At 34.6% G+C, this 22,004-nt stretch overlaps 5 protein-coding genes across 8 annotated transcripts; 4 read left to right on the top strand and 1 right to left on the bottom strand.

Moving 5' to 3' along the window:
- Positions 1 to 2,967: 2,967 nt before the first annotated feature.
- Positions 2,968 to 6,776, top strand: LOC113847068 (L-type lectin-domain containing receptor kinase S.1). The gene has a single exon (XM_027475921.1). The coding sequence runs from the start codon at positions 3,107 to 3,109 to the stop codon at positions 5,090 to 5,092; it is 1,986 nt and encodes a 661-aa protein (XP_027331722.1). The 5' UTR covers positions 2,968 to 3,106; the 3' UTR covers positions 5,093 to 6,776.
- LOC113847067 (ferric reduction oxidase 8, mitochondrial) lies at positions 5,589 to 8,908 on the bottom strand. The gene is made up of 8 exons (XM_027475920.1): positions 8,606 to 8,908; positions 8,345 to 8,438; positions 8,089 to 8,274; positions 7,775 to 8,012; positions 7,329 to 7,656; positions 6,972 to 7,230; positions 6,161 to 6,834; positions 5,589 to 6,084 (listed from the first exon to the last, which is right to left on the bottom strand). Exons 1-8 carry the CDS (start codon positions 8,760 to 8,762, stop codon positions 5,903 to 5,905), a joined length of 2,118 nt encoding a protein of 705 aa, XP_027331721.1. The 5' UTR covers positions 8,763 to 8,908; the 3' UTR covers positions 5,589 to 5,902.
- Positions 8,909 to 11,923: 3,015 nt separating this feature from the next.
- LOC113874848 lies at positions 11,924 to 14,547 on the top strand. Its single transcript, XM_027513062.1, has 5 exons — positions 11,924 to 12,422; positions 13,005 to 13,123; positions 13,236 to 13,351; positions 13,420 to 13,537; positions 14,443 to 14,547. The coding sequence occupies exons 1-5, from the start codon at positions 11,924 to 11,926 to the stop codon at positions 14,545 to 14,547; spliced, it is 957 nt and encodes a 318-aa protein (XP_027368863.1).
- Positions 14,548 to 15,291: 744 nt separating this feature from the next.
- LOC113846170 (DEAD-box ATP-dependent RNA helicase 20) lies at positions 15,292 to 20,012 on the top strand. 3 transcript variants are annotated; one of them, XR_003501643.1, is made up of 11 exons: positions 15,293 to 15,615; positions 15,700 to 16,247; positions 16,339 to 16,518; positions 16,603 to 16,764; positions 16,883 to 17,037; positions 17,625 to 17,717; positions 17,913 to 17,998; positions 18,076 to 18,711; positions 18,820 to 18,931; positions 19,074 to 19,307; positions 19,386 to 19,739. XR_003501643.1 is itself a non-coding variant. In XM_027474135.1 (10 exons), the coding sequence occupies exons 1-10, from the start codon at positions 15,560 to 15,562 to the stop codon at positions 19,496 to 19,498; spliced, it is 1,854 nt and encodes a 617-aa protein (XP_027329936.1). In that variant the 5' UTR covers positions 15,292 to 15,559; the 3' UTR covers positions 19,499 to 20,012. The 3 variants fall into 3 exon arrangements, 2 of the variants coding, with proteins under 2 accessions (XP_027329936.1, XP_027329937.1); XM_027474135.1 differs by lacking the exon at positions 18,820 to 18,931 and having other exon boundaries at positions 15,292 to 15,615; positions 18,076 to 18,302; positions 19,386 to 20,012; XM_027474136.1 differs by lacking the exon at positions 18,820 to 18,931 and having other exon boundaries at positions 15,367 to 15,615; positions 18,076 to 18,302; positions 19,074 to 19,298; positions 19,386 to 19,521.
- A 967-nt stretch (positions 20,013 to 20,979) lies between these two features.
- On the top strand, positions 20,980 to 21,751 carry LOC113845936 (60S ribosomal protein L27a-3-like). 2 transcript variants are annotated; one of them, XM_027473666.1, is made up of 2 exons: positions 20,980 to 21,306; positions 21,385 to 21,751. In XM_027473666.1, exons 1-2 carry the CDS (start codon positions 21,064 to 21,066, stop codon positions 21,502 to 21,504), a joined length of 363 nt encoding a protein of 120 aa, XP_027329467.1. In that variant the 5' UTR covers positions 20,980 to 21,063; the 3' UTR covers positions 21,505 to 21,751. The 2 variants fall into 2 exon arrangements, with proteins under 2 accessions (XP_027329467.1, XP_027329466.1); XM_027473665.1 differs by having other exon boundaries at positions 20,980 to 21,751.
- Positions 21,752 to 22,004: the final 253 nt, after the last annotated feature.

The raw sequence follows: 22,004 nt of genomic DNA, 5'->3' as shown, positions 1-22,004 counted from the left end.
ATTTTGTTTAATTGTGATAATCCATGCTTGAGATTTGATCACTATAATAATTCATAATTATAACTAACCAGAGACTCGTTATGATGTGTTTTTAATTTATGAAAGGATAATATCCGATTGTCAATGAAAAAATATATTTGGTACACAAAAATAAAAAAAAATAACAAACTATCGATTATTCATGTTCATTGCATATTACTGATATAATTTAAGTTTCTTATTCTCTTTTTTCATAAACCTAGATTTGAATTTGAAGGTTACGTTACATGTATGAATTTGATAATGCTAACTATTTAATAGAAGCATCGATCATATCTATTCAAGCAAAGAATAAATATTTTTTATATATTAATAATTACAATTAATAAAATAGTCAATTATATCAAAATAATTAATATCTCAAACATTGTTTGTATGTATAATTTAAAGTAATACAGACAAGTATATTTAGGAAAGAAAGTGCTAATTACTTTTCTGAATGAATTCAGTATATCTTAGCTAACAATTAATAATTAATACATTGGAAATGGAAAAATAACTAAATAAACTGATTATTTTAACAAAATATATCTCACACACACATGAAAAGAAGTTAAGCATGATCAATATACTTAAAGGAACAAAGTATTCGACAACTAGATTAGACTTTATTGGTAAAATATTACTGTCATCCATTTATTAATTTGATTTTAGTTACCATTATTACTAGCGATATGAAAATATGACTATAATCGATTTTGGTGTGTAAGGTGTCTGTGAGAAGTTTATTATAATTTATTTTGATATGTGAGGAAAGTCATTAATTGAAGCTATGCAGCTACTAGTAGTTTTTGGGCTCTTTTACCCTTTTTCAAAATAAAGAACACCAACAGCAGTAGGAACTTATAGTTTGAAAACTGAATGTTCCACGTTGCACCAATATCAACAAAGAATGTTGTGTGTGTGGGTTGGTATAATAGGGCCATAGAACGGCCATTACGACCCAAGTGTTTCAAGCGTTCACAAAAAACAAAAAGAAAGCGTTCAAGATTAATATCCCCAGTGCAATGGTTTTGGACGAGACAATTAAGAATTTTAAAAAATTTAAATTGCATTATTTAATTTTTTGTTATTTAAAATATTTTGTTTGGATAAAATAATTATTTTTTTATTTTAAATATTTTGTAGGTTTAATTATACTTTTGTTTTTTATACTTTAATATATCTACAAATTTGGTCTTCTTAATTTTAAATACTTATATTTAGTCTTTTAGATTTTATAAATGTTTAAATTAAATTATTTACACTAAAATTTTATTTAATAACTAAGAAAAGTATAATATATTATTAATTTATATAAGTAAATGAAAAATGTATATACAAATATTTAAATAAAAATATAAAATGTATATAATTTGCTATAAAATTTTTTAGAAATGAAGAATAAAAAAGTTTTAAGATACAATTCACTACAAATTTAATGGTAATTTTTTTTAAAGTTGCCAGTGATAATTTTTGAATATATAAAATTATTATTTTTTACTCTAAAGACCCAAACAGTAAATTTTAACTACATAATTTTTTTTTCTGTTCTAAGAGTCGTCAGTGGTATTTATTTTTTGGATTCGGATCCTCTCATGTTGTGGAGGGAACATGAATCTCATGTTCAAATTTGCTTAAGCGAATTTTGAGTGACTTAAGCGAATTCAAAATAGCTTAAGCGAATTTAAAATGGCTTAAGCGAATTATGCAAAAAAAAATAAATTATGTAGAAACTAATAGCATGGTATCAAAGGATAAAATTTTATAAAATTTATTATCAAAGTTAATTCTACTCATCTAGAAACATTTAATTGTAACAGCAAAACATGAATAAAAACTTCATTTTATTCCATTCCATTAATGATACACAATTATTCATAATAAAATTTATCAAAAAAAATTCATCAATACATAGACAAGTAAAAAATAAAAGAAGTTGAGGCATTATATTTCATTCCATTCATATAAAATATCATCCGGGAATAAATGAGAGAGGATATCCTCTCCCATTTATTCCCGGATGATATTTGATATGAATGGAATAGAATAAAATGTTTCAACTTTTTCGTTATTTTCATCCTCTCTCATTTATTCTCGGATGATATTTGATATGAATGAAATGAAATAAGATGTCTCAGCTTATTTTATTTTTGACTTGTCTATGTATTAATGAATTTTTTTTTGGTAAATTTCATTGTGAATAATTGTGTACCATTAATGAAATGGAATAAAATAGAGCTTTTATTCATATTTTGCTGTTACAGTTAAATGTTTCTGGATCAGTAAAATTAAATTTGATAATAAATTTTGTATAAATTTTATCCTTTGATAACATGCTGTTAGTTTCTATATAATTTTTTTTTTTGCATAATTTACTTAAGCCATTTTTAATTCGCTTAAGCAATTCAAAATTTGCTTAAGCGAATTTGAACATAAGGGTCATGTTCCTTCCACAATATGAGAGGATCCGAATCCTTGTTTTTTACTATGAAGAGAATTTTTCTTTCTTAAAAAATTATTACTTAAGATTTTTTAAAATTTCATATATATATATATATATATAATATTAATTAAGAATTCATATTCTAATACTTTCACGGTAAAAATGACATATTTAAAACAAATGACCCGACAAAAATTAGACTTAAATTATTTAGGCAAAACATGTAATTAATATCTAATCTTACATAATAGAAAAAGGAAAATAGAGTGTAAAAGAATGGTTTTCCATTATATAAAAATAGGTTTAAAAGGGAAATAAACGTAAAAGAAATAACAAATAAGTAAGAGTCAAACAAAATTATTTTATTGAACATTTAAAGGCAATTAAAATTCACTAAAATACCAAAGTATTTTTTAAAGATTAAAAGTTAATTTTTTAATTAAAATGCAAGTAAATATTTTTTTAAGAAAAAGTAACGTACGGACGAGGAAAAGTTGACAGCGGAAAAGTTTTATATTATTGGCTGCAGACAATCCAATTGAATATTGGAACAATACCCGTTGAAACAAAATCCAACCATTTATGTCTTCTTCTTCCACACCCTCTTCCCACCGTCGCCGTCGGTGAAACCTTATTTCAGCGATGATGGGTACGATAAAGATTCTCACTATCCTCCAACTGTGTCTCTTTCTCTTAGTCCCTCCCACGCTTTCGCTGGACTTCATATTCAACTCATTCACCGCCATCACTAACCTCACTCTCATCAAAGACGCACGCATCGACGCCTCTGTCATACGCATCACCAACGACTCCAACCAATACTCTTATGGCCGAGCCTTCTACCCGACAAAGATTCCCATGAAACCCTTCCCCAATTCCTCAACCATTTCCTCATTCTCCACCTCCTTCGTCTTCTCCATCTTGCCACAGATCCCCACCAGCCCAGGCTTCGGTCTCGCCTTTCTCCTCTGCAACACCACTTCCCCTCCCGGTGCTCTCGCCAGCCAGTACTTTGGCCTGTTCACCAACGAAACCTCTCCCTCCCCTTTCCCTCTCATCGCCGTCGAATTCGACACCGGACAGAATCCCGAGTTCAACGACATCGACGACAATCACATCGGCATCGATCTCAACAACATCGTTTCCGTGTTCTCAACCCCTGCAGGATACTACAATTCCAGCGCCGCCTTTGTCCCCCTTCGCATGCGCACTGGTCAAAACATCCACGCTTGGATCGATTTCAACAGCGAGAGTTTCCAGATTAACGTCACCGTCGCGCCGATCGGCGTTCCGCGCCCCACGAAGCCCACGCTTTCATATAGAGATCCCACCATAGCTAACTACGTTTCTGCTGATATGTACGTTGGGTTCTCCGCTTCTAAAACGAACTGGATCGAGGCACAGAGAGTTCTGGCATGGAGCTTCAGCGATTCAGGGCCAGCAAGGGACCTTAACACCACGAATTTGCCAGTTTTCGAACCAGAATCATCTTCTTCCTCGCTTTCTGCTGGGGCAATAGCAGGGATTGTGGTGGGTTGTTTTGCGTTTGTGGTGATTTGTACATGTGGGGTTTACTTATGGTGGAGAAACAAAAAAGCTAAAGAGGAAGAAGACGACGAGATCGAAGATTGGGAGCTAGAGTACTGGCCACACAGGTTTTCATACGAGGAACTGAGCGTGGCAACAGGGGAGTTTGGGAAGGAGCAGTTGTTAGGTTCTGGAGGGTTCGGAAGAGTTTACAGAGGAACACTATCGAAGAACGCGCAAGTTGCGGTGAAGTGCGTGAACCACGATTCGAAACAAGGGTTGCGAGAGTTCATGGCGGAGATATCGAGCATGGGGAGGTTGCAGCACAAGAACTTGGTTCAAATGCGAGGGTGGTGTAGAAAAGGTAACGAGCTTATGTTGGTTTATGATTACATGCCTAATGGAAGCCTCAACAAATGGGTGTTCGATAAACCGGAGAAGCTTCTGGGGTGGGAGCAACGGCGTCGTATCCTTGTCGACGTGGCAGAGGGGCTTAACTACCTTCATCACGGTTGGGACCAGGTTGTTATTCATAGGGATGTGAAATCTAGTAACATATTGTTGGACGCCGACATGCGAGGAAGACTAGGGGACTTTGGTTTGGCCAAGCTTTACCAACACGGGGAGGTTCCCAACACCACGCGCGTAGTTGGCACGTTGGGGTATTTGGCGCCGGAGTTGGCTACGGTTGCCGCGCCTACGTCGGCGAGTGACGTGTACAGTTTTGGGGTGGTGTTGTTGGAGGTGGCGTGCGGGAGGAGGCCCATAGAGACGTCGGTGCCGGAGGAGGAGGTGGTGCTTATTGATTGGGTGAGGGAGTTGTACGCGAAGGGGTGTGCGTGTGAGGCTGCGGATGCTAGGATTATGGGTGAGTATGATGTGGGGGACATGGAGATGGTGTTGAAGCTTGGGTTGGCTTGTTGCCACCCTGACCCTCAGAGGAGACCCACCATGAAGGAAGTTGTTGCTCTTCTCCTCGGAGAGGACCTCCCGGAGGCACCCCGGAAGGTGCTTTCTGATTTGGTTCGCGACGGAGATGACACCCCCGGCGGCGGGGACTTGGATGAGGCGGCGCCTTTGCAACCCTCCACTCTGGTTTGAGTTTCACTGTGCATAAGTGGACTGTTTTTTTTTTTTTTCTTTTTTTTTTGTGTGATTGGAATTTGCTAGATAGTGGTTTGTTTGTGAAGAGATTGACCTGTATTTTTTTCTTTGTTTCGTTTTATATTATTGGATTAATTCCACTTCAATCAAAGTCCCATGTAACTCTACTCTCTAGGGTGCATTGTATTCTAACTGATGAAAGCAAAATTAGTTAATAATTTTAGTCAACAAGTGACTTTCATGTTCTTAGACACGCCACTTGCGTATAAAAGCATGACTTGCTTGCTTTCCTCTATGGGTCATTGCCTTTATGGCTTTGTCTAGATGAATGGATCTGTGTTCTGCATGCGTGGAAGTAGCTTGAAGTAGATATGAAAATGACGATACGCATGTGCGCATTGCACTGGTGTCGTGATCTGCACGCATGCTGGGAAATTTCCGATCCCTAAAAGGAGATTATTTGTAGATGGTAAACTTGAAAACCACATCCAAAGCTAAAAAGTGGAAGGTATTTTGATTGCAGTCTTTATGTACATTCACATGTGAACATTTGTAAGAGACAACATCAAAACTACAGGTGATGTTTTCTAATGAAAATACACGTGTAGCAAACTATTACACGTTTTATCTTCTCATTGATGAACCGTTATACTTACTGTATTTTTATAGAAGTAGAACTGTTCCAAGTCTTCTCCTTTTGATTATTACATTCTAATATCAAATGATATATATATCCATGGACACTCGGAAAGCTTGCTGAAATCCTTGACTTGATAGACCACACAAAGCATAACCATGCTTAGACTACTATAGCGTGAAGTTGAGAGTATGGAAAGTGAAGGAGGGTTCTGTTCTCTTTGCACCAAACTTGAAACACTCGGATTCTTGATGGCATGCGGACGCCACAGATTCCTTCATGCTTTCAGGTCCACAAACCAAAACTCCAATATTAGATCCACAGCTTTCAATCCGGACCTTTCCAAATATATCTGTTCAATTCGAAGGTGTCAACAGGTTAGTCAATATGTATTAGAAACATTAGGAAATAAACGATGAGATCACTACCTTTAAAGTTAGGCCTTCCCCCAAAATGGACTTCATGTTCTTCAAGAGCATTCCTAGCTTCAGCTGAATTTAGATCAAGGGGTTTAATATCTTTATACGATATTGGTGAAATACCTTTCTTCAGCCTTCTCCATCTCAACATAGCTGCCATCAAGGTGCTGCATCCTAAAGCTAGAACAAAAGCAGCTATCAGAAGAAGATTCATAACCCAAGAGGGGGTCTTTTCTTTGGACAGTTTGGAGCGCTTTCCAGACGGAATTACAATATGGTTGAAACAAATAAGAAAAATAAGGAAAATGATGGAACAAAACCCTGCAATGGCGGCCATCCAAGTTGAACTTTCGGGCCCGTATGCTGCATAGTTTGAACACACACTTTTCACTTGTAGGGTTCTTACTGCAAAGAACTCGTTTAGTAGCTCCCTAATTCCCACCCCTGCCTGTGTTTCTTGGGTTACAAATAACTTTAGATTCAAATTAAAATTTTCTGATTGCTTGAGTAATAGATGTGAGATTGAATGTAACAGACAAAAGTCTTGTGTCTTCTTAACGACATATACAAGTTGTATTCTCGACGGAAATCTACTTTTGCTGGTAGCTGAATCGACTTCTACCAAAATGCTCAGAAATGGGGTTATTCCACTTCCTCCGGCAACCAGAAGTAGAGTGTCATATCTGCAAGAAATTTTTTTTTTCTTTATTATTCCGGATGATCTTATATAGACCGTGAAAAACCAACCAATGACAGGTGACAAATTAGGAATTATGATAACAACTCAATTAAATATATTAGGTACAAAGTTTTTGCTCACCTTAAGAAGTCTAATGAAGCAGGTCCATAAGGTCCTTCGATTGCAACATGTATTCCCTTCCTTTTATCTTCACCTTTATCCAATTCATCATGTATCAGGTCATAAAGAGAATTTGTCCACCACCCTTCACATTTAATTATCACAGACATAATGTGCTCATCAGCCCTGGAACTAGATATTATGCTGAAAGAATGCCATTGAAGATGAGATATGGTTGGTATCTTCAGAAATACAACACTTGTAGGGGTATATGTCAGCCCTGCAAATGGTTAAAAACAAACCATTTAAATTGCAATTTCAACCCTATCTTCTCAATTCTAAGAATCAATTTCAGATTGCTGTAAATAAACTAAATACTTGGATCTTTGGGAAGAATTAACTCCACGGCTTTGCAGGGGAAAATTCTAGCCGAAACCATGCAAGTTTTTGGATTTGATTGTATGATTCGGAGCAGTTTGTCGAGGCTAAAAAGGAATATTCCTGGGAAGACTGTATAGAAGTGCCTATCCCCAGCATGAAACAAGAAAAATACTAGAAAAACTGTATACAAATGATGTGTGTAGTAGAAGATTTCAAACTTTCTCCTCCTAATTTGGGGAAGTGAAGTGACCCATATAACTAGCCCGACAGTAAGTGTAATCTCCCCAGCAAGGTATATACGTCCTGTATTTTGCCATTTCCAAATCTGTTTGAAAAATATGGAGAGAACAATCACATACTACTACTACAAGTATTTATATTCAATAAATATTGAAAAATTTGGCTTATAAAGAAAGTGCTTCCAAATTAAAACAAACTGAAACCTCATGCTGTATATGGTGGCTGACCCCCCAGACCAACAAAGTGCTTGCGCCATGTATTGTAGCAAAAAGTATCATTGCAGTTCCGACCCATGTATGATATCTAACTGAAGCTTCAAATTGAATGCCAAGTATGCGAAACACAGCCAGTCCTCTTAATATAGGAAGGAGCAGCAAAGCCAGGCAAGCTTCTGCTAGCAAGCCAAACCGGGTTGCTATTCTCAGATACTTCAGTTGCCATCTGAAATCAAGTTATTCATTTGGTGAAACAACAGCTTTTTCTACTAATCCAACTTAAGAGTATCAAGAACACTCACATGTTCAACTTCAGGGATTTGTCTGGGATCAACTTTTTGAAGTCATAAGAAATACGAGAGTAATAGGTCCATGCTAAGAAGATGAGAAAAAGTGAAGTTACCAGTATTTCAATACTGGATAAGATTCCTAATATACTGTTCACCACATGTGGATTGTAGAAGATATTTGATGAACTCCTTGCATTTCTGTAATATCAAGGAAACAAATTCTGAAGTGAAACCTCCATTAAAGTAATTGAACAACACTTGATATTACCTGCTTCTTTGATATCTAGCTTTCAAATCCAAGAAAAGAAGTCCAATTATTGCAATAGCAACTATAGGAAACGTATACACAGCAAAGCTAAGACCTGCAAAAAACCTTCTACAGTATCACCCATCGTTTTACTTCTAATTAACATCTGACTGAAATTCTTTGAATTTGAAGAGTTGTTTTACAGTAACAGATTCATTCAAGAGAAACAAGAATGGATAATTAATGGTATGACCCATTGAAGTTGAGATTCCAGGTGTGTACCATAGTATCCAAAAATTGTAGTATTGGCGCTATCTTCTGCATGCTTCCATTTTCTAGTCCATATTTGGGTTGGCTTCAGAAGCCAAAGAGAAATCCAACCTGCGCATATAACAATAATCAGCAGTTTTAGAGTAGCAAGTAAAGTGGTGCTTGCCATGCCTCACTTGGTTTTCCACGGCCACAGGCTTTTCTTTTTCACTACATATGATATGATATGATATGCCATAGAGTCCATATATAAAGGAATATTAATGTACAGATTGGTTGCCATTTTGGAGGTAAGAATGTTAAATTTAGTCCCGCCACTTCCTTTGTGCTTGTCAGTCTGTCATTTATAAAGCATTTTCTATAGTAATTTAGCAAACTGAAACGATGGTTGAACGAGTATGTCCACAATTTGTTTCAATGTTTTCATCATTTTCAGATTAATTTAATTCCCAATTAGCGGTTGATGTTTTGGGGTATGGTGTGATTAAGCATTTAGGACATGACGACACTGTGGTAGACCATTATTTACATCATACTTTTTCACCTAATTGTGTTACCTTAACAAAGTGAGGTGGCAGCTCTATGTTACAATCATCCATTTTTCTTCTTTGAAAGGTCCCTCCATCCGAATCAGATAGTGGGATTCTGGTCCCTCCCACGAATGCTTTGCCTCTATCCCATTCAATACAGCATCCATCAAGTAATGAAACCCCCAAGCCATGTTAGCTTGAAGCATAATACTTCCAAGATCAAAATAATTACAGCATCGTGTGGTATTTGTATAAGACGTTGCTTTATGGGTATTTTTTAATACTCTTAATTATTATTATATTAATATATCTGAAATTGTTATAATAACAATAATTATATTTCATCATGGTGGTTAAAATTATTTAGTAATTATTTATGATTACTAGATTTTAAGAATTATATAATTATTTAGATTATGTGACTTTTTAATATAATTTTAAAAAAAAAATTATTTGTTATTTTTAATCAATATTCTTAGAATAGTTACTTACAAAAATTATAATTATAAATTTAACGATTAGTTTAATGACGAAGGTTTGAATTTTATCATTTTTGGGCTAATTGTGACTATATTACATAATTTACATTAAACTTCTTATACAAATCGTGTTATTCACAGTAACAAAGTTATTCACATTATCGTATTTTTCTCGTACGACAGACTGCTCCTCCTAATCAGCATACAAATAATCTTTGCCACATTATTTGTTTTTTTTTATCTCAACTGTTTATATTTTAATTTTTTTCTAAATTACATATGCTTATAATTTTAACTTACTCAATAAAAAAATCATTTTATTAAAAATTATTCTTTTTATCAAATTTCAGCTATTTTGCTCATATATATTAAATTAAAATATATTATGTTCAGAGTGACTTAATATGTTTCTCTCTTTTTTAAAAATAAAAAATATTATTCATAATTTCTATTTTTTAATTAGAATTCAAATCCTTTTGGGCTGATCTAAACTCGGAAACTAACATGTATTTAGCAAACAGTGGAACTACAAGGAGTAATTGAATAAGATAATTTAGGGTAATTCATCTATTTCGCCGCATCGATTTTAAAGAGGAAACTTATCCATTTAACTTTAGTATTTTTATTTTATCAATAATTTTTGTGTATTTCTAAATAAAAATTAACTTTATTTTTATCAATTTTACCAAATGTGTTATATTTTATCAAGTTTTGTGAAAAATACACTTAATTCATGATTTAGGTAAGTTTGAGCGAGTTTATAAATATTTTTTTTATAAAAGAAAAAAAAATATAAAAATGAGTAAAACTTCTTTAATAAGTTAAAAAATTTATCTTTTTAAGTTTAAGATAAATTACATAAAAATAACTTTAAAAAAATAAAAAAAGTATAAACTAATTTTAATTTATTTAATATATATATATATATATATATATATTACTTTTATAAGTACTCGTAGATAAGTTTACTTCGACTGGACTTTAATGGATGAAAATATGAGGAATTATTACTCGTTTTACATAATGAAGTTATAAAAATTTTAGATATTTTTCTCTGCGTGTTTGCTTCAGCTGGTACATTGGTGTGTCATGGCATAACTAATGGTGAGTACTCAATTAGGAGAGGTTATAATTTGTTATGCAAAGAAACCAATGTACAGAATAACATCAACTTTAGCAAACATCGGCAAATTTGTAAAAGGTTGAAACTGTTCCAAGATATGTTGAACTGGTGTGGTGTGCGAAGAAAAATGTTCTTCCAGTAATACCAATTTTAAGCACCACATTTGTGTTTTACTCTACTAAATTTAAACTTAGTCCTATTTATTCACAACATTTCAAATTTGTTGCATCTCCACAGGTCTTTTCAAATACATCCAAAGGTTGTTATTTCAGATGATGTGCTAAGAGTCGTTGTTGCTGGAATGAAAACACCTAATTAAAAGAAAACAATGTCATTATTATATATCCTCTAACTGTCAAACAGACAGCTTAAGGCGCTTAGGGATTTTAGCATTGACATCAACGAAAGGTTATTACATTGCTGGCAGTATAAACAATTCCCCATTTAGTTTCTTCTTTTCAAATAACATGCTGGAAAGTTCTGCTAGACAATTTGGTATGTTGTCTTTTTCTGCAAAAATTCTGGTCATAAAGGGTACGTAAAAAACAATGTCAAACTTCAGGAAAGCAGGCATTAAACCAAGCACCCACATGATCATAGTATAAAAAATTAGAGTGACAAATTTTCTAATGTACTCTTTTAATATATTTTTAATTATTAATTAAAAATTATTAAAGTACAGAGAATCATTAAATTAGGAGTGTGAATTATTAAATTAAAATTGTAACCCATAAATTTTATGATTTTTAATAAATTTTAATAATAATTAAGATTGATCAAAAAGATTGTTTTACTGATATTGAATGCAAGGCTTTGATTCCTTTGATACCCAAAGGTTTGAAGAAACTAGGCTTGATTTCCTGAATACAAGGAAATCAATACTTCCCTTTTAGAATTGAGAGATCCATAGCCAAAAATGATAAATACCAAAACGACACTCTTTGCTACCAAAAATTGAAGGCAAAAGAGGGGGTGAGCATAGAGTGACACATCCAATGAGCTGCTCATACTGACAAAAGAGTTCCCACAGAAAATATGCACGTAAACTGACAAAAGAGAATCTCTTTTTCTTTACTTAGTTTAAGGCTTCGATGGCAACGAAGCCTTCATGTAACTCCAATAGAATCAACCAATTCATTCTCTTTCTATCCCTACCTTCATTGGTAATGTGAGGAAGGAGACACAAAGTGGCAGAGATATGGAAGATAAAGATCGCACCCCAACACAAGCAAAGGACTATTATTCTGGATCAATATGGTGGTCACAAACTGCACAGGCATTTGAGGATCTCAAGAGAAGTGACATAAATGGAGTTAATGGGATTTTTACTGCTGGCAGAGATTGCTACAGCTATAACTCACAAGAAATAGTGACTCCTGAAATTTCTGAAACATTTGGAGAAAACAAAGGTTTAAATAGGACAGGTAATGGAGTTCATGATATCTCTGAGGCTAGTGGTGAAGAATACAGGGAGTATGGCCTTTCTAGACTTAAATTAACAACAGAAATTGTGGAAATAGTTGAGGATGGCATAAGCATAACAAGCAACAAAGATAGAAGAGTTGATGACCTTTATGTGGCTGTTGGCAAAGATGACTTTGATGTTGTGAAATGGGCTCTTGATCATGCTGTTTCTCCCGGTGCCCGGATTTTTCTTATCCATGTCTCTTCTCCAATTACATTCATTCCTACGCCAGGTAACATAACACCTAACCTTACTTATCTTTTCACTCTCCTTTCTATAGAAAGAGTTTTCCATTTTGAGTTTTGGTAAATTAGTCCTGAATCACAATAAACAGATTTCTATCCTTAAAATACTTACTACAAATTTCTTATGTTCAGTCCGATAAATTTAGAATGATATGCCTTTGGAGAGAATTTAAAAAGTTCCGTTTTGTTCTTAACTTTTTGTTATTATCATTTATAATTCTTCCCATACTTAATTTATATGTTAAATATCCTTTATTATTGATGTCAAATTCTCCGTAATCCTAAACTTTTCCATCAAACACATCTTGAAGGAATTCTCAATTTTGTTATATCAACATCATACTAATTATGTAACACTATATATAATTATTTGACCCTCTTTTACTTTTTATTTTTTATTTATGTATTTCTAAATTACTTCTCAAAATCAAAGGGGGCAACTTTCGGTTGTTGATAAAACATCTTCCAAAAATTACAGCAGGGTCTACAAAGAATACATCTTCACTGCTGAATTTCAACTAAAACGATAAGTGGTCGCTAATATTGATATATATATATATATCTGATAGTTGGGAAGTTAGAAAGAAGACAAATGAGCTCGCCCCAAGTGAGACTTTACGTGAATGAAGTGAATAACAAGAGGAAGGATCTCTTGCAGAAGTACATCCAGCAGAGTACAGAAGCCAAGGTACCGGTTGATTACTTAATGATAAAATATCTATGGACCACAAAGCATATGCTAAAATCAAACCAAGTCTTTTGATTTCCGCTTCTTTTGTGACCCCATTTTCCTCTCCCAGGTAGCAGCAGAAACGTTGCTTCTTGAGAGCAATGACACAGGAAAAGCCATTCTGGATCTCATCTCTATTCTTAACATAACCAACCTTGTCATGGGAATGAAAAAGCCCTTCACAAGGTAGGCTATTACTAGTTGGGATTTTTGTTCACCCTCTATTTTGTTATCTTAATTACGTATTTGAACAGGCGCAATAACAAATTGAGCAAAGGAGAGTTCGTAAAAAAAAATGCACCCATTTCCTGTGAAGTTACATTGGTTTATGATGGCAAGGTGTTTGTGTCTGACCGTTACATGGATGGCTTGGTATCCTACGGCTTAGTAGCACACAGTAAAAGTCACTCTAAAACCAGCTTCTTTCAGTGTACGTGCTTTTCAGGCAAGTTCAGTTAACTAACTTAGCTCAGTAAGTACTTCTGCGACAGTAATGAGATATCTACTCTTTATTCATTTTAATAAATTAAATATTTATTTCTTATAAATAGAATTTGGAGCTATTTATGTTGAAATCTCTAAACTTGAAATAAAATATATTAAATATGTGCTTCTCAGTTAGTTGGTCCCTTTTCTTTTCATCCATCTCTTAGTTGGACTCAAATTAGAAAGATTATAATTAAGGAGTGCAAACAAATTGAAGCATGCCTGATTTGTAAGATTTTGAAAAAAATATGAAGTTGGTAAAATGAACGAGTTACCATCATAGTCATCATATCATTTTTTAACTTCACACTTTTTTTAATCCTTTTTTTTAATCTCGAAATTTGTATGAAAATGTCTATAATTTCCTTTACTGTCTTCGCAGGTAAAACTAAAATCCTTTTTATGTCTATGTATAGGATCATATTCATATTTAGTTTGAAACTATGGAGTAGATTACCATATTAATCTATTAAAAATATAACCTCCATTATACTACTTATTAAATGTTAAAAATGCACTCATAGTCCTCAAAGATACCAAATCAATCCTTACATATACACCAGGATTATTAGAAATACACTTTCACTTTTAATATAAAATTTTAACGTACTTTTGATAAATATATTATACCGGTTATAATAACTCCAATGTTTGTGATGGGAAAATAAATTTAATTATAAAAACACAATTTTAAGAGTCTCAAGCGTAATACATACTGTTAATGGATTGACATGAGCATAATTATGGGTTAAGTTTTTAGTATTTGACTCTGTCCCTTCTCTTCTTCACAGGGTGCGTTAGAAGAGACAAGGAAAACTAATAAATTCCATGCACTTGCAAAAGTGAGTCCTGAGGGTCGAGTACTCAGTTGTTCATGGAACGTACTGGTTTGCTGAATGAAGCAAAAGCATGTTTAAACTTCAAATTTTGAGGATGTTGATTGGGATCGCCAACTACAAGATAGCAAACGTAGGATATTAGTTTCCTAGACTCGTAGAAAACTCATGCACATCATATTTTTAATTTTTGGGAATAAATTTATCGTTGAAGCCCCAGTGAAATAGATATATGGGAAGTTCTGTTTTGAAAGATGTTAGCTACACAATGTTATATTCTTTAATTATGTACACTACCAAACAAATTTATTATGGCTTATCATTAAATTTGTCTTTATTTATATAAATTTCGTTTGATAGAAATTAAATAATTAATATAAATATTGCAAGTTTGTATTATTAGGGTGATGCGAATAACCTTATTTGAGGAGAAATACTTAACCTAAACCAATAACCTATTAGTATATATATATATAGCAAGAGCAAAGCTGAGTCAAGGGAAAAGCTGTGTACATACTTTAGGCCATTTTTTTTTTTTCAAGGCCATAAATTTTTCAACCAAAATATGTTTAATGATTTTGTCTGTAAAATTAAAAATATTACTGACAAGTGCTATTCTATTTTTATAAAAAAAAATAATTATGAATTATTAATTGATAAACAGTGATTAGAAACAAGTTTCTTTATTAAAATATATAAAATTTCCACCTTATTATAAATTTTCTTCATATGAAATAAACCCTTCATTTTTATTTAAAAAAAAGGAATTCTATAATTATCTTATAATTCGCCAAGGACGGGTCTAGGGAAAACGAGTTTTGATTTTGACAAGAATATTATTATTATTATTATTATATTTGTGCACAGGCACGGCGCGTGAGACGGTGGCGGTGGTGATATTGGGAGACGCAGCGGGGAGAAAGAACAACAGTAGAACGCGTTAAAAGCAACTTGCTCCAAATTGCAAATACCATTCCAGTAGTAAATAGCGTGGCCATTCCACCTTGCTCCTCTTCTTATTTTCTTCCCCAACCCAAACTGTTATTTTTCGGAAACCCTAGTTTCCTGCAAGATGAACCCCTACGATAACAGATATTCCAACGCCACTTCTTTTCGTGACCGTCGCAGGTATGTTACTTCACTTTCATATTATTAATTATTGTTGTTATTTTCCCGTTTACTATAAAAACAAACACGTTTTTGTCGTTGTAGTGATCTGATTGGATCTATGCCGCCGCGGCCTGTGGTGGGGCGCGGGGGTCCGACTCCCTACGGTGTTCCTTACGGTGCCCCTGGACCCAATTTTGGATCCGCACCCGTTGCCCCGATTCCACCCTTTGTGCCTCCTCCTGGGGGCTTTAACGTAGGCCGAGGCGGTGGTTTTGGTGGTAGAGTGGGCAATGGTCACGTGAGTGATAGAAAGCATGACATAGGTCGCCATCATGGAGGTGGTGGAAGAGGTGGCGGTGGTGGAAGAGGTCGTGGCGGTGGTAGAGCTGGAGCTCACGGTTTTAGGGCCTCGGGGAGAGGAGGTAGACATGGTAGTGGATCTTCTAGGGATGATTTGGACAACATTGCACTCCCCAAGCAAGATTTTAGGAATTTGGTCCCTTTTGAGAAGAATTTCTACGTTGAGAGCCCTTCCGTAAGGGCTATGTCTGATCATGAAGTTATGCATTACCGTGCCAGTAGAGATATCACCGTGCAAGGGCATGATGTGCCAAAACCTGTTCGGATGTTTCACGATGCAAATTTTCCTGGTACTTTACTTGTTTATGCTTATGCCCCTGTGCTTGTTGATGTCTGTCTCTTGCGTCCTTTGTCTGATTGTATGATTTGTTTCCATGTCAGATTATTGTCTTGAAGTCATTGCCAATTTGGGTTTTGTTGAGCCCACTCCAATTCAGGCTCAGGGTTGGCCCATGGCTCTAAAGGGTAGAGATTTAATTGGCATTGCTGAGACTGGCTCGGGTAAAACTTTGGCATATCTGCTTCCTGCTTTAGTGCATGTCAATGCCCAACCTCGATTAGGTACGCATCAGATTCCCTGCTTAAGCTGCCAAAGGTGGGTTCCATTTCATCTTGGTATGATGGATGTTTTTGCTGGTTTTTCAGTACAAGGTGAAGGTCCCATTGTCTTAATTTTAGCACCAACTAGAGAGTTAGCTGTTCAAATTCAAGTAGAAGCTCTGAAATTTGGGTCACGAGCTAATATTAGAAGTACGTGCATCTATGGTGGTGCACCAAAGGGGCCTCAAATCCGTGACCTTCAAAGAGGTACCTCTTTTTTACAAAACTTAAGTTCTTTCTTTGCCTGTACATAAATGAATGATCTTTTTTATGGAGGTCAAAATGGTGGAATAACATGAACACCTTAACTTTTGGGACTTGGCAGGTGTTCAGATTGTTATTGCTACACCTGGTCGTCTAATAGATATGTTGGAAGCTCAGCACACAAACCTGCAGAGAGTGACTTACCTTGTATTGGATGAAGCTGATCGAATGTTAGACATGGGTTTTGAACCTCAGATACGGAAAATTGTAGGCCAGGTATTGTATGCAACTAACCTCTATCTAATAAGTAGTGGGGAGAAAAATACTCGAATCTGTTTCATGTGTATGCCCTATTGCTACACAGTACACACCAGAAAATAATGAAATTGGAAATCATACATATGCAAGCATGGATGTTCAAGAGTAGTTCAGGTTTTCAAGGGATGCGCTCCTGTATACATATTATTTAATGCAATTTTCATACTATGTTTGAAGTTTCTTTTTATTTCAGTTAAGATGGTAATTTTAGAAACAATCTTTGCTAGGATAGTAATAGACATGTGGCATACCCTAGTTCTTATTCTAGATTACTTCATGTTTGGAGGTCAAAATCATGGTGGTTCCCCAACATGGTTGAGAAAGAACTTTCTTCTACCTCTATGTCAGTGTAGTTGCCGTCAACCCCACCCCCTAAAGTCTCCTTATGCATTAGTGGAAGTACATTTAAATCTAGTATACTCATTTTAATCTAATTGGCTTGCAAGTATTCATGAACTACTGATACATACTCTTGTATTATGTTGAATCTCTTAGCTTTAGAGATCGGCTGTAGTCAGTTACAATGGCTATTTGATATATAACAGATTCGACCAGATAGGCAGACGTTATATTGGAGTGCTACGTGGCCAAGGGAGGTTGAAACTCTTGCAAGGCAGTTTCTGCGCAACCCGTATAAGGTTATGCAATAGTGTTTCTGGTTCTTATGTTTACTATCATTGATGCATATCTATATTTCTACTTTGTTTTTTTTTTTTTAATAAAAAATTGTGTTATGAATTAACTTTTTTATTTAGTGCAATGAATTAATATTAAACTTCATTTAGGTGATATACTGATGAGTTTGTTTCCTGTGGGTTATCATCATCTTATAGGTAATTATTGGGTCACCAGATCTGAAAGCTAATCAATCCATAAATCAAGTTGTTGAAGTTCTAACTGACATGGAGAAATACAATAGGTTTGTATCTTCACTGGTAATAGAAAGTGACCAATGATTTTGCTTACGGATTTAACACCTTAGCTTTCTGAATGCAGATTGATCAGACTTCTAAAAGAAGCAATGGATGGGAGCCGAATTCTAATATTTATGGAGACAAAAAAGGGATGTGACCAAGTTACTAGACAATTGAGAATGGATGGATGGCCAGCACTATCCATCCATGGTGATAAAAACCAGGCTGAAAGGGATTGGGTCTTGGCTGAATTTAAAAGTGGCAGAAGTCCAATAATGACTGCCACTGATGTTGCTGCACGTGGTCTTGGTAGGATCACTGTGTGTTTAGAAACCTAGGATTTTTGGTTTAGGTCTAAAACTTTAACCATAGGCGAGTCAGCCGGCTGCTGTCCAGTTCCCCTTGATATAATTTGTGGTTTGGGTGTGTGTGGGGCCATATTTTCAGTATGTTGGAACTGCCTGTAACTTGACCAAAGGATTAATGAGTTGCATTCAAACTTCAAAGATGACATTGTTTTGCTGCAGTCACTAGACTTGCTACTGTAAATTTGGGAACCATCTTTTTTAGAGATGTCAAGTTATATGGATGCCCGGGGGCAGAGTTCCTTGATAGCCTGGATGTTGGCTATAATTTATTAGGTAATATATCATGTGATATGCAGTAAATTTCGTAGGTTGGTTTAATTCGGGGCATTTTACATGATTGGCAAAACAAGGTTAGTTATCAAAATTTGCTAGTCTTGCCTGAAATGATACAAGTTGTACAACAGTCATCCACTTTTTAAGAAACATAGTTGAATTGATTGATCCCCATCCATCCACAGTTATGGAGCTGGTCGTCTTTGCAGCCGGGTTGACTCATACATGCTTAGTCAATAATTGGATGTGGTAGATGGCAGTGATGGTGAAGCTGCTCCTTATCCCTGGAAGGTTAAGGTGGGCACATTGATGCAATGAATGTGTTTCTTGAGTTTGATCTCTAGAATCTTACGGGGCAGGGATAAGGATTTTTGCAGTTTTCTCCATATTTCAAGTCTTGTACTTAATTCCTTATAATGTTTTACTTTGTTGCTTGTAGATGTGAAAGACATTAAATGTGTGATCAATTATGATTTTCCATCAAGCTTGGAAGATTATGTCCACAGAATTGGCCGAACTGGTCGTGCAGGGGCTAAAGGAACTGCATACACATTTTTCACACATGCCAATGCCAAGTTTGCTAGGGATCTGATTAAGATTTTACAAGATGCCGGTCAGGCTGTGAGTCCTTCACTGTCTGCATTGGTTCGGTCAGCTGGTTCTGGTCAATTCGGTAATTCAATTTCTCTTTGACACTGAAGTCTGGGGTTTCTATTGAGATGATCTGTAAATTGTTCATGTCGCTTTGTAGGATCTGGAGGAAATTTTCGCTCAAGGGGACGAGGAAGCTATGGTAATCGGGGTTTAATATCAGGATCCAATGCCATCCCTCTAGGTTCCAAGAGGCCTTGGCAGTGTCTGTAGTTGATGCTGCCTTGGGCAATTTCTGTGAGAGGGGTTTAGGATACATATGCCAGCGTTACATTTGAAACAACACATTCATTGTTAACCTTCAGGACCAAAAACAATTTTACAGTGACTATAGTCAAGTCATGCGTTGTAAATGATTGATACGTGTATTGAATTAGTTGGAATGAACCACTGGGCCTACTAATAACAACTACTTCGTCGACCATTCGTGTTTTGATTATATTTCACCGTTAGCAATTCAATGAGTTAATCCAATCGATATATGTATTAACAGGTAGCCGAAGCAGGATCATACCAAATACAAATATGGGTTAGGCATGGTCTGACTTTATTAGTATGCTGCAAAGGTCCCTTTTCTTATTTGTTGAGATAACACTGCCTTTAGGATTTGGATTGGGTAAATGCAGGGTTAGTGAGTTCCGGCGTGTTTGGTTAGTATTCGTAAATTAGATTATTAGTGTGTTTGTAATGACTTATATTTGATTATATTTATTTTTAAAGTGATTTTTAAGAAATGCAAGGTTTTAAAAATCAAAGTGGACTATAAAATGGTCAAGTTACTAGTCTAAATAACTTAAGAAATTGAAGGAGTAGAAATTAGTCAAATTTGAGTACGAAATGTTGTCAGTGAATTGACTTTGATTAAGTTTAAGAATATTAAAATTTTAAATTTAAGGTTTATTTACAAAATGAAGGTTTATATATAAAACGTACAATGTTAAATTTTAGTTAATTTAAAAAATCACTTAATTTTTATATTAAATTATTATTAACAAGTAATTTTATCGATTCAGTTATCAATCTTCTTTTTAAAATATTAATAAAATAAGAATTGTTTAAATTATATTAATTATAATAATTTTAGATATATAAGTTTTTAAAAGGACACAGTTTATAATATATTGTTGGGTGATTTTTATAAGATCATTTTTTTATGATTACTTTTAAATGTAAAAGTATACATGATATTAAGTTTTTAATTATTTATAATTTTAAAATAATGTCACTAACGAATATCTATTAAGATAAAATTTAATTGATTAATTTTTTTATTCTTAATTTTTCAAAATACATTATTTTTTCATTTGGCTTCTTTTTTATAAAGAGATGTATTTTGTTTGAAATTTTTTCCTTTTTATACTTTTTATGTCAAGCTTTTAAGTTTTTTTAATATTTCGGATTTTTTTTGTTTGATCTTATTTTTATAGAAAAAATAAACAAAAGTTTAATAAATGTACTGTGCAGTTTTAACTTTTTTGCAACAATATCACTTTTTTAAAATGAGATATTAAATAAAAATAATGATATTTTGAGGGAAATAAAAGCATAATTTATCGAATACATTCAGTATTAATTCAAATAAACAATCTTTTAAAAATGAATGAAATAAATAAAATAAATACGATAAAATAAAATAAACAGTGAGGTTACTAAGGTTAGGGCACAGGGGCAAATCAGTAAAATCAACACCAATCCCTTCGCTTATAATTCGCCCAAAACCCTAATTTGTTGCTGCTGGCAGCTCCGTGAGATAGACGAAGAGCAAAGAATCAGAGACAATGACGACAAGGTTCAAGAAGAACAGGAAGAAGAGAGGTCACGTGAGCGCCGGTCACGGTCGTATCGGGAAGCACCGGAAGCACCCTGGAGGTCGCGGTAATGCCGGAGGCATGCATCACCACCGCATCCTCTTCGACAAGTACCATCCCGGTTACTTCGGTAAGGTTGGTATGCGCTACTTCCACAAGCTCCGCAACAAGTTCTATTGCCCCATCGTCAACATCGACAAACTGTGGTCAATGGTTCCCCAAGAGGTTAAGAACAAGGCTTCCACCGACAAAGCCCCATTGATCGATGTCACACAGTTCGGTTACTTTAAGGTTTTGGGCAAAGGGGTTTTGCCACAGAATCAGCCCCTTGTCGTTAAGGCGAAGCTCGTTTCCAAGATTGCCGAGAAGAAGATCAAGGAGGCTGGTGGTGCCGTTGTCCTCACCGCTTGATTTTTAGGGTATATTTATTTTTTATTATAACTTTTTCGAGATCTTGGATTTTATCATTTGCGCCTTCTGTTTCAATCTATCTGAACTGGATTAATTGAAATAGTTTTTATGCTCATTGTTCTGGGTTGTCGTTTTTATTTTTATGTTGCTTGAGAAACTAAATTGGTGCTGTGTTTTTGTTCTTATAATTATCTGATAATTTAACTCTTGAATTGAATGTTGTTAACTTCAAATGGATGCTGTGGAGGGGTTTCGATGTTTGATATTAATTCGAATTAGGTAGTGGTTTAGATGCATTACTTAATCTTGGTTTCTCGTAATGCCTCGTATAAATGGATTTTGTTGTTGTAGGCGTTGTATTTTGTGAGTTATGATGCGAGTTTTACATGAGAAATTGAACCTTTTATTTGTTTTATTGATGCTCGTGCGCTATATATATATATTCCAATTTTCTCAAAATGACTCTAGTGCTGGAAATTCTTTGGTAAAATTGATTTGGT

This window comes from Abrus precatorius, unplaced genomic scaffold (genome assembly GCF_003935025.1).
Source record: "Abrus precatorius isolate BTA unplaced genomic scaffold, Abrus_2018 Scaffold8, whole genome shotgun sequence".
Lineage (NCBI taxonomy): Eukaryota > Viridiplantae > Streptophyta > Magnoliopsida > Fabales > Fabaceae > Abrus > Abrus precatorius.
The sequence above is the reverse complement of the archived record's forward strand: the minus strand, read 5'-3'. Positions and strand labels throughout refer to the sequence as shown.

Bases quoted from the DNA above. Each gene is read 5' to 3' on its own strand.
- LOC113847068 (XM_027475921.1), top strand. From the start codon at position 3,107: ATGATGGGTACGATAAAGATTCTCACTATCCTCCAACTGTGTCTCTTT.
- LOC113847067 (XM_027475920.1), bottom strand. From the start codon at position 8,762: ATGGCAAGCACCACTTTACTTGCTACTCTAAAACTGCTGATTATTGTT. The intron at 8,013-8,088 runs GTGAGTGTTCTT...ACTTGATTTCAG, and splicing joins AAATCCCTGAAGTTGAACAT to ATGGCAACTGAAGTATCTGA. The intron at 7,231-7,328 runs GTATTTAGTTTA...AACCATTTGCAG, and splicing joins AATTCTTCCCAAAGATCCAA to GGCTGACATATACCCCTACA.
- LOC113874848 (XM_027513062.1), top strand. From the start codon at position 11,924: ATGGAAGATAAAGATCGCACCCCAACACAAGCAAAGGACTATTATTCT. The intron at 13,124-13,235 runs GTACCGGTTGAT...TTCCTCTCCCAG, and splicing joins AGCAGAGTACAGAAGCCAAG to GTAGCAGCAGAAACGTTGCT. The intron at 13,352-13,419 runs GTAGGCTATTAC...GTATTTGAACAG, and splicing joins ATGAAAAAGCCCTTCACAAG to GCGCAATAACAAATTGAGCA.
- LOC113846170 (XM_027474135.1), top strand. From the start codon at position 15,560: ATGAACCCCTACGATAACAGATATTCCAACGCCACTTCTTTTCGTGAC. The intron at 15,616-15,699 runs GTATGTTACTTC...TTGTCGTTGTAG, and splicing joins TCTTTTCGTGACCGTCGCAG to TGATCTGATTGGATCTATGC. The intron at 16,765-16,882 runs GTACCTCTTTTT...GGGACTTGGCAG, and splicing joins AATCCGTGACCTTCAAAGAG to GTGTTCAGATTGTTATTGCT.
- LOC113845936 (XM_027473665.1), top strand. From the start codon at position 21,064: ATGACGACAAGGTTCAAGAAGAACAGGAAGAAGAGAGGTCACGTGAGC.